This window comes from Pseudochaenichthys georgianus, chromosome 1 (assembly GCF_902827115.2).
Source record: "Pseudochaenichthys georgianus chromosome 1, fPseGeo1.2, whole genome shotgun sequence".
In the NCBI taxonomy this organism is placed as follows: Eukaryota; Metazoa; Chordata; class Actinopteri; order Perciformes; family Channichthyidae; genus Pseudochaenichthys; species Pseudochaenichthys georgianus.
The window spans coordinates 43259463-43270405 of record NC_047503.1 but is presented as its reverse complement, the minus strand read 5'-3'; the positions used below and the strand labels follow the sequence as shown (position 1 = coordinate 43270405).

The 10943-nt window shown below is 46.5% G+C and overlaps 1 protein-coding gene across 3 annotated transcripts in view; it reads right to left on the bottom strand.

Moving 5' to 3' along the window:
• Window positions 1-1123: 1123 nt before the first annotated feature.
• The window catches only part of kif16ba (kinesin family member 16Ba), a 55971-nt gene continuing 46151 nt past the window's right edge, over window positions 1124-10943 (bottom strand). For all 3 annotated transcript variants that reach the window (XM_034088221.1, XM_034088227.1, XM_034088235.1), the window contains one exon: window positions 1124-3150. In XM_034088221.1, coding sequence (XP_033944112.1) covers window positions 2989-3150 — 162 coding nt within the window. In that variant the 3' untranslated portion in view covers window positions 1124-2988. The remainder of the gene's footprint in view (window positions 3151-10943) is intronic.

Below are 10943 nucleotides of genomic sequence, written 5' to 3'. Positions count from 1 at the left end.
TTTGTGACTTTTGTACTTTCTTAAATCTTGTTAAAGAAGCCCTATTATGCTCTTCGGGGTTTTCCGTTCAGTGCAGTGTTTATATAAAGGTTTGTGTGCATGTGAATGGTCTGCAATTGGACTCCTTGGTTTACTTCCTGAACAAAGTGACATCACTCTGTAACCCTTGCGCTTCTATTGGCTAGAACACCAACACAGTGTACGTGATAGGCTAAGGGGCGGGACATCTCTAAGCGGTTGACCAACAACATATTTACGCTAGGCATTTGTACCGCTTTAACTAAATATGTAATTTTATAAAACGGACAAGTCAAATCAAGCAATCTGATTGGTTGTTAGCCGTGATATAATGAGCGTATATCACGGGTAGAATTGTAGTTACTTTTCACAACAAGTCAGTATCCCTCCGCGTCGGAGAAAAGCTACAACCGTTACGAAACTAACTAACTAAGCTTAAGCTGGAACATGTAAGGCAGGGGTGTCAAACTCAATTTCACCACGGGCCACATCAGCATTATGGTTGCACTTAAAGGGCCAGTTGTAACTTTAAGACTATATAAAAATGCATATATAAATATGTTATATATATATATAAAATAATGTTATTGCCTCTGCATTGGATTATTATCGGATAGGGTAATAACTTCATAATTAACTACGTCTGAAAGCAGAAGTCTAGGGGAAATAATTGCAAGTCTCTTCAGTGAGCATGTCACAAAATGATTTAAAAAGAAAAAAAGTGAAATCTTGAAATAAAAAAAGTCTAATTCTGAGAAAAAAGTCAAATGCAGATGCATTGTGGGACATGTAGTTTGTGTGCTTCTGTAAATAAGCCTGTAACCGTTCTTTGCAAGCTCTTGTGGGGCCGCATAAAATGAGGTCGCGGGCCGGATTTGGCCCCCGGGCCTTGAGTTTGACACCCCTGATGTAAGGGATAATGTCTCAAACTTTTCCTTTGACAGTTATCTTCACACACATTGAGAGCGAAAGTAATCGCCTCTGGTTTAGGTCACAGAAAACGAACAACATCGTCGAAATAGTAAATGATCATAGTTTGCGTTAAAATAAACATTTGTCTGGCAGGTGCTTCACGAAGGAAAGAAAAGAGTCCACACAGTCCGGAGGTTGTTGTACATTCCCTTTACTGACATTCAATGTCAATAGTTCACATCGCATACAAGCATATCATTTAGAAAAACTATGCACATCGACATTTACAATCTATTTACACACACGGTGGCTCAGGAGAAAAGCAGGCAGCGGTCGGACGGCAAACTAAACTCCACGAGTGTCAAAAACAAAGCGTTCAAACGGTGAGGAGGAAGACTTCAGGATCACACGATGGGTCTTTGGAAATAAAATCAGCTCGGGAATATAAGTGCTGAGCTGCCGGAGGAAAAGTGTTCCTGTGAGAGAAGATTCTGTCCGTGGCATTACAGAAAGAATCTAATGAGTAAAAGTGTAAGTTAAACTAAACACCATCACTTTCTGGGATCTATTTATTTTACAGGCTTCCATGATTATTATTCCTATACAAAGTGGGTAATGGGTTAATGACTCGTTAAAGCATAAGAACGCTTGCAAGGAACAAACTCAAACACTTTCCCTTCTTCTCAAACACTTACTTTACTTACAGGTCACAAAATGCAAATGTAAAAAAAAAAAAAGGCAAATGTTGTCCTTGTAACTATCTTTGGGATTATCCCACGTTTTGGGAATTATATAAATTAACTTCATCCACTCCTGCTTGGACCCATATAAAGCGCGGCACTGATATAACATTTAAAGAGAAACCTGTCGGATGGCACCGATAAGATCATAAGTGCATATAAAGTTGTTAAATGGAAACCAAAATATGAATCTAGAGACTCTTAGCTGCTGTGGTTTTAACGGAGTAACCGCGGCAGGCGACACATCATCATAACTTGTTACTGGTTGTGTGTTTTAGCTTCACTTCCACAGAGTTATTTCAGCTTGAGTGATATCTGCTCGTCGCCAACTTCAAACAGTGCTGGAGTCACGGCGACGGGAAAGAAAGCAGTCTGACAACAAGAGAAATGTGGGTTTTTTTGGGACTTAAGCTTCAAATATACATCACATTACGCCTTGCCATGCTAATATTGAGTCCGTCTCTTGTTGCTACGGCACAATGGAGGAATTCCAGCATTACTTTGACTTGTTTTCTGTGACCTGAAGCGAACACACAGACTAGCATTTAACGGTTTAATGTTTATTTATCCCCGTTCAGTCTAACATCCGAGTGCAAAGTAATGTCAGTAAACAAAGGATAATGTGATCTACTGTCAAAGTAGTGTTCAGTCTTTCATAGCTGTTCTCTCAACAACTCAAGGTCCATCATGTGTTTGAACTAAAATACATATTTCTATTATCTATTCCTTTTTTCTCTCTTAATACAGTGGTTCATAAATCTATAAAATGTGAAAAATGAGTGAAAAATGCCCAACATAATTTCCCAGAATCTAAGTTAACGTCTTAAAAATGCATTATTTCCTTAAACAGCGACTAACAGTCAATATATATCCTGTATATAATGATATTTAGCAGTGAAAAACTGCAAATCTTCGCGTTTAAGAAGCTGAAATGTGTGGTGTTTTTGTATCATATATTACTTTGTTGCTGAGGAACCGTTTAGTTGATCATCTTTTGTTCAGCAGGTGATAAAAACACAGCTTTTTTTTACTTTTAGAGTTGCTAAACGGTCATGAGTTTCTATAAATATCGTAGCTGCATGTTAATATATTTAGTCTAGCCGTGTAGTGCCGTAACATAGTTTAAATTAAACTCTTGAAACACAGCTCTGAGCTCCCTCCTCTTCCTCTGAGCAGCACCTGGTTTCAGATCCAGGAAACTGACCTGCAAGCTTTTCCGTCTTTGACCCTCTGAGGCGATTCTCTCTGGAGAAAAAGGCACCGAGCTGTTTTTCGTTTTCCTTTTGGTTCTTTGGAGGAGGTTTCTTCTTGCGCGGGGTCATCCGGTGCCGTGGCTGCTGTGCTCGAAGACGCCCTTCTTGAAGAACGGATAGAACTCACCGATGGCGTGCTTGCTGAGATGGAAATGGCCGTTCGCGTCGGCTCTGAGAGGCGAGCCGCACGACGACAGCATCACTCTGAACAGGCTCCTCAGGTAACGCTGTGAAAACAACAGTGTTAGACTTTATTAGTCAATTTATTGAATATGTCAGAAACAAAACAAACAACAATATTAATTATAATAATGAGAAGCAAAACAAAAAAAACATTCAAGGTACAAATAAAAAAATTCTAAATGCTCAAATAGTCCGTCATGTTCAACAGGGGCAAGAAGAAGCTTCAAAATTGTCCTGGTCCCCGTCTGGCGTTCATTTCACTTGAAAATAAAAGATTAGGTCATCAGCATCCGTGATATTGGATTCATTGTTTCAAACAAATCATCTTTTTTGTACAAAACAACCAAAAATAAATCACTTTAACGAAAAGAAATAACACGTATGAGTTCACAGGCTTCAGGACTAGAGGTAGAACAAATAATCGGGCGGCCATTCTGAAAACATTCTGCATTGATCGATACAAGATCAATTTATGTATTTATGAATGAGACACCACAGCCAACTAAAACTGTGATTTGTATTCATGAAAATGTGCCAAATAAAGGGGGATGTTGCTAAGATGTGTTTTTTTTGTAATTGCACTAAATCTTAACTACTTAAATGTATTTAAATGTCATTTTGTAATGTGTTTCTTTTCACACCTTATATGACACCCATCTTAAGGTTTTTATGAAGCGATGTGTGCAGCAACGTATTGAGTAAATGAAGTGCACGGCAGAATCTACCAAAGTAAACAGAAGACTAAAAAGCGGAAAATACATTTAAATGATGTTTGTTTAGTAGTTCAGCACTTTTATGTCTCATTTATTATTACTAAAATCTTATATTTTCACCACATGGAAAACACGTACGATATCTGCATCTCTTATGGAAAACATCCTCACTGTCTACCACAGTTTCAGACCTCGAACAGTTCTGTTTCCTAGAACACGAGAACAGTGGTTCTCAAATGGGGGTACGCGGACCCCTAGGGGTACGTTGGAGTACTGCAGGGGGTACGTGAGATTTATTTTATGTTAATGGGGAAAAAAAAACATGAATGCATTTACACAAACTACTAATAGTAGATCAACTACTTTATTCAAAAGTTCACAGAAACTCTGGATAATAAAATGGGAAAAGTAAACGGGGTGCTCTCTTTTCCTCTCCCTCTCTTTTTTCTCTTCATTCTCCACACCCCAAAATAAATAAATATACAAATTTTAGGAAAAGTAAGGAAGTTTGAGCAGTTTGGGTTCTATTTCGTTCCTACTGACCGCCAGAGGCGGTGCTTTAGCACTGGATATGTCCATCGCACGCATGCGCAGCTCGAGTACCAATAACAACAAAGTCACCTGTGACACCGGCTACATCAGCCGGTATTGTCAGAGGATCTGTTCCTTTCATCTTCTCGCTGCGCGAGGGTACCGTGGCTACGTTTTTGTAGCCTACAGCGTTCAGGTTTGAACGTTTGATCTGAGGGATTTCTCTGCAAACAGCTGGCCGCGTGCAGCTTCGCGACTGACAGTCGGAGCTACGGGTCGTTAGACGCGTCCTCCAGGAGCTGCGCCGGCTGTGCAGAGCCTCGACGGACAGGTTTGTGTCAGCTTGTTGCTGGTGATGGCTGTGTCCCCGCACCCTCTCCCAGCCAAGTTGTCCTGATTACCGTCTTATTGTTTGTGGCTTAGACTTTCTGGTGACGACAGTGTTCCCGCTTCCTCTCCCATAAAGTTGCCCTTATGCTCTTCTGAAAGTTCTGCTTGTGGCGTTGTGCCCGAGCTATCATTAGCATTTGAGTCCCAGCTTTGGCTGCGTCCCTCATTCGATTTAGTATGGAAGCCCCTTTAAACCCGTTTTTCGTTTAGATGCAGAAAGTAAGGTAAGTACTTTCTATTTCTTAGTAGCTATTATCTGGTCTTAACATTTGTGTTCTGACTTGGTCGCTTGATTGTTAGCAGCAGCCGCTTGGCTAACACCTTGTTGTTGAGCTTAACTATTAACTCAGGGCAGTGCTCTCGCTCCCTGTAGCATAGGGTTTGATTGCAGTAGCGCTAGTTTGTTGTATTACTGCTCCTAGTACTAGACTCCTAGCACTAGGATGATATGCAGAGAACATCTTCACGGCGGGTGCTGTGTGCTCGGCATGTGCGGTTACTACTGTAACCAGACACGGTTCTATGCGGGCTGTTCTCTTTCTTAGAAGCTAATTATCTGGTCTTAACATTGTGTTCTGACTTGGTTGCTTGATTGTTAGCAGCAGCCGCTTGGCTAACACCTTGCATGTACGGTTAAGCTTAATTATTTAACTCAGCCGGTGAGGGCAGTGCTCTCGCTCCCGCTCCCGGTAAACGCATGGTATGGTTGCAGTAGCGCTATATCGTTGTATTTACTGCTCCTAGTACTAGACTCCTAGCACTAGGACGATTACTATTGTAACTAAGGTTCTAAGCCGTAAGTACTGGCCATAGTTAATACTGTAACTACGGGGTTAATCCGTAAGTACTGGCCATAGTTACTACTGTAACTACGGTTCCAAGCCGTGCACGTACTGGCCATAGGCAATACCGTAACTACGGCTCTATGCTGTGTAAGTACTGGCCATAGTTACTACTGTAACTACGGTTCTAAGCCGTGTAAGTACTGGCCATAGTTACTACTGTAACTACGGTTCCAAGCCGTGCAAGTACTGGCCAGAGTTACTACTGTAACTACGGCTCTATGCTGTGTAAGTACTGGCCATAGTTACTACTGTAACTACGGTTCCAAGCCGTGCAAGTACTGGCCAGAGTTACTACTGTAACTACGGCTCTATGCTGTGTAAGTGCTGGCCATAGTTACGACTGTAACTACGGTTCTAAGCCGTGTAGGTACTGGCCATAGTTACTACTGTAACTACGGTTAGATGCCGTGTGAGCCCTGGCCATGGTTACTGCTGTAACTACGGCTCTGTGCTATTCTATTCTTTAGAAGCTAGTTATCTGGTCTTAAACATGTGTGTTATTTGACTTGATCTCGCTTGATCGTTAGCAGCAGCCGCTCGGCTAACGTCTTGCGTGTACTGTTAAGCTTCTTTATTTTACCCAGCTAGGTGAAGGCAGTGCTCTCGCTCCCGCTCCCTCTACCTCTACCGGTAATGCGGATGTAGCTACATCCCTTTTTCTGTTCGGCGAGTAGTAGCACCGCTCTACTCTTCCCGTTCAGCAGGTAGCTGGTGAATGCTGTGTTCTCGCCCCCGCTCCTGGTAGACGCCAAACTGCCTTGTTTTTCTGTTAAGCAGGTAGCTGGTGAAGGCTGTGTTCCCGCACCCGCTCCCGCTGCATCTGGCATTCGTCTCTAACTCGACCAGTGAAGGCAGTGTTCTCGCCCCCGCTCCTGGTAGACGCGGAACTGCCTTGTTTCTCCGTTAAGCAGGTAGCTGGTGAAGGCTGTGTTCCCGCACCCGCTCCCGGTTACGCTGCATCTGGCATTCGTCTTTAATTTAACCAGTGAAGGCAGTGTTCTCGCCCCCGCTCCTGGTAGACGCTAAACTGCCTGGTTTTTTCCATTAAGCAGGTAGCTGGTGAAGGCTGTGTTCCCGCACCCGCTTCCGGTTACGCTGCATCTGGCACTCGCCTCTAGCTCAGCCAGTGAAGGCAGTGTTCTCGCCCCCGCTCTTGGTAAACTGCCTTATTTACTAATCCGGCTAGGTGAAGGCAGTGATCTCGCTCCCGCTCTCTCTGCCGGTAACGTGGGTGTAATTACATCCCTATTTTCTGTTGGGCGAGTAGCGGCGCGGCTCTACTCTTTCTGTTAAGCAGGTAGCTGGTGAAGGCTGTGTTCCCGCACCCGCTCCCGGTTACGCTGCATCTGGCATTCGTCTCTAACTCAACCAGTGAAGGCAGTGTTCTCGCCCCCGCTCCTGGTAGACGCTAAACTGCCTCGTTCCGTTAAGCAGGTAGCGGGTGAAGGCTGTGTTCCCGCACCCGCTCCCGGTTATGCTGCATCTGGCATTCGTCTCTAACTCAGCCGGCAGTGTTCTCGCCCCTGCTCCTGGTAGACGCTGAACTGCTGTGTTTATTAATCCAGCCAGGTGAAGGCAGTGCTCTCGCTCCCTCTGCCGGTAACGTGGGTGTAATTACATCCCTCTTTCTGTTCGGCGAGTAGCAGCAACGCTCTACTCTTTCCATTAAGCAGGTAGCTGGTGAAGGCTGTGTTCCCGCACCCGCTCCCGGCTACGCTGCATCTGGCTACCTACAGAATGGTTCATTCATGTAGCGCCTGTATGGCTTCTCTTGAGCCCGAGGACGGCCACGACCGCCGCCCCTCCTGCCTCGGCCGCTTCTGGCGGTCAGTGGGGACGAAATTCGAGCATCTGAGGGAGGTTCTCACGGTAAACGCCTGCATGCGCTGTAGCTGCATGCGCTGTAGCTGCATGCCTCGGGTGCTCAGAGTGGCTAGAATCACTGAGGTGGAACGTCTGGCAGCAGCCAACAGACACCTCTCCTTGTCACGTCCTCCTCCAGATCAATTTGGCCGTTCCCGGCAACTTGAGGGAGCGACAGTGTTGGGAAAGTTCACTTTCTACATGAACTAGTTCAGTTCACAGTTCACACATTTTAAAATGAACTAGTTCAGTTCATAGTTCATAATTCAAAATGTTGAACTAAAGTTCATGGTTTCAAAAATGAACTAATTTATAGTTCATAGTTCTTTTTTCAATACGTTGCTGCGAGCTATTATTTGTCTCCTGTACGATGTTAATGGGCCATTTCAATTTTTACAATATCCTCAGAGGGCCGTACAAGTTATTGACCTCTGCTTAAAAAAACTAAAATCACAGCCCATTCATTTCATTCTGTGCAAAGAAAAAGCAACCTCTTAATCCAGATATCTCACCATGACTCGCGTATGCATGCACGTGCACGGTGTGGCGTGACCACCAAAACAGAAAGATAATTTATGGACACAAGATGTGTGCAAATGTATTTAGTTGACTATCCATGTGAACATGGTTTAAGTGGGGGGGACCTAACCTCCTCTAGAGGGGTCCGGGGGGCATGCTCCCCTGGGAAGATTTGTTGCACTATGAGAGCAACATTAGGAGATCTATGGACACATCTCTCAACACCCAAACACAACTGTAAGCAGATTTTCTTTTAATTTATGGATATTTGACAAATCACTACCCTTTCAAACTGTATTCTTCTTTATTAATAACTGTCATATAGTATTTTATACCTGTTTACTTTATTCTCTTATTTTTTTTAGAACTATAATGATCATATAAAGATGTGCCTTTACCTCACTGACTGTAGACAAAGCTTCTTATATTCGTTAGCATAGCTAGCTAACCAGATGCTAATTATAACAACACAGTTATTGACTGTCTGATCAGTATGACAGATGAGCAGATCGCCACTGGGCTTTCAACTAAAGACACAGACACGCAGAAACTGCGGCATGTGTATGGACTTATCGGTACTGCAATTTCTGAAGTGCTGCAGTGCTGGAGTGGCGTGGCGTGGGGAACCTCCGGCCCACCCCTGCCGTAGAGTCTCACTCTGAGCGAGTGCTGCTGCAGCTGCTCTCGGCTTCGTCCATACTAATTAATTAATTAATTAATTAATTCAATGCTCGCCGGTTCCGCGGTTCCACATTGTTTGTTGTGAGGAGTCTGATATATTTAGTATATTTATATTTTAGTGCGACAGCCAGGGGTGACAGGCGCGTACGCGTCACAGGCAGCTTGCTGTTGCCAGATTGGGTGGTTTTCCGCATTATGTTGAAGCCTGTTTACGGTGTGTTTTAACTGGGTTTTCGGCTGAAAGGCATATGAAATCTGGCACACTTTTGAACGCCGTTATAATACAGTGCTGAGAATGAACGCACTTTTGAACGCCGTTATACAGCGCTGAGAATGAACGTGTTCTCAATTACGTTCATCTAGCGGAAATACAGTACGTTCAGTTCACGTTCGCCCAAAATATGAACGCGTTCATGAACGATCGTTCATTGAACGCGTTCAGGTACATCACTGGGGAGCGATGGCTATGTGTGCTCCCCCCAATAGAAGGACTAGAAACAGGCTGTCCTCTAAAGTGGATCGGCTAGCTGCCGATAGGGGCATGATGAAGTCGCCTCTTGGCCCTTCAGCCTGGGCCCGGTGTAGGGGCTGCTAGCGGGCCGCCTGTCCCCCCCCCCCCCCCTCCTAAGGTTGGCGCCCCTCCTTCGGCTGACGCACCTCCTTCGGTTGACGGAGAGTCCTCCGTAGCGTACCAGTCGAGCCAGGGGAGCTGTTTAGATCAGCTGCCCTGGAGGCACTGGAGCGTGCCGCCCAAGCTAGGCAGACCAGGCCAAGAGTTGTCCGTCCTTTTGTCCAAGGACGCAATCAACCCAGTAAGACCCTCTGCTTAGTCAGGGGGTTCTACTCGGCATACTTTCTCGTGAGCAAGCAAGTCGGCGGATTTCCCCCGATCTTGGACTTCAGAGGAATCAACAGATTCCTGAAGGTGCTGCCATTCTATATGCTGACTACTGCATACGCACAGGTGGAGTGGTTCTCAACCGAGGGATGCCTACTTCCACGTGGGCCGGGCAAGATGGTGCCTTATATTCAGTTCCTCCGGCCCTTGGGCAGACTGGCAGCTGCCTCGGCCGCTGGGCCCTTAGGCCCGCTGTCGTTGCGCCCCATGCAGATGTGGCTGAACAGCCTTCACTTGGATGCCAAGTGGCACAGGCACAGTGAAGTCAGGGTGTCGCAGCATTGCTCCACTCTCCGTCACGCTGGAGGGGCCTATCTCCTGGTAGGCGTGCCCATGGGCGCCATCCCATCCCATCCCGCCAGGAGACCATCACCATAGGTGCATGTCTCTCAGGGTGGGGTGCAGTGCGGCAGGGCAGGACTGTTCAGGGTCAGCGGTCTGCCCAGCAGAGTGCGCGCCAGGTCAACGTGCTAGAGCTTCGGGCCGTGCAGCTTGCACTCACGCACTTTCTACCCCAACTGGGGGGCAAGAATGTGCGTGTTCCTTGGGGACAGCATGTACATTGTTGCTTAGACAACAGTCCCTTCTAGATAGTGGACGTTCTCACTCCACTCTGAATTTATGTGGCTGCGATTCTGCCCGACATGTTCGGGTCGACGGCGCCACGGCGGGGTGCCACAGGTCGGTGTCCCTCTTTATGAGAGGGGCTTTACGGCAGCGTCCCCCTTGCACCCCGAGGGCTCCGGCTTGGGACCTGCCCTTGCTGCCGGATGCCCTATCATCTCCTCCCTTCGAGCCCCTGGCCCAGGTGGGGTGGCTGCCCACGAAGGCAGCATTTCTGCTTGCCATAGCCTCAGGGAAGCGAGTCGGGGAGTTGCATGTCCTCTCCATAAACAATACATGCCCGAGGTGAGACTCTCAGGCGTTGCCCTTTGGGCAAATGTGGCATTCCCGCCCGGGGTCCTTCCACAAACCCACTTCAATCAGCCTGCCCAGCTGGCACGCTTTGACATTCAGGAGTACGGCACATCGAAGTTGCTGTGCCCGGGGGGTGCCCAAAGGGCGTATATCAAGGCTACTGCCTGTATACGGCAGGAGGAGCAACTCTTGAGTTTGCCCTGGCGGCACTAAAGGAGGTTAGGCCCTCTAACCAGTGGCTTCCCCACTGGGTTGTCGATACCATCTCACAGGCTTACGGGGCCAGTGGCCGCCCCCTGCCATCAGGCTGAGATGCCACTCTACAAGGAGCATCTCAACATATTGCCCCTGGAGACCATCTGCGCCGCGGCGTCGTGGGCGTCTTCTGGCACATTCTCCAGTTGTCATCAGGTCAATGTCGCCACTCCCCATTCTTTGGGCGTGGTCCTTTTGCCGAGCTCCGCTGCTTCCAGTGGTGA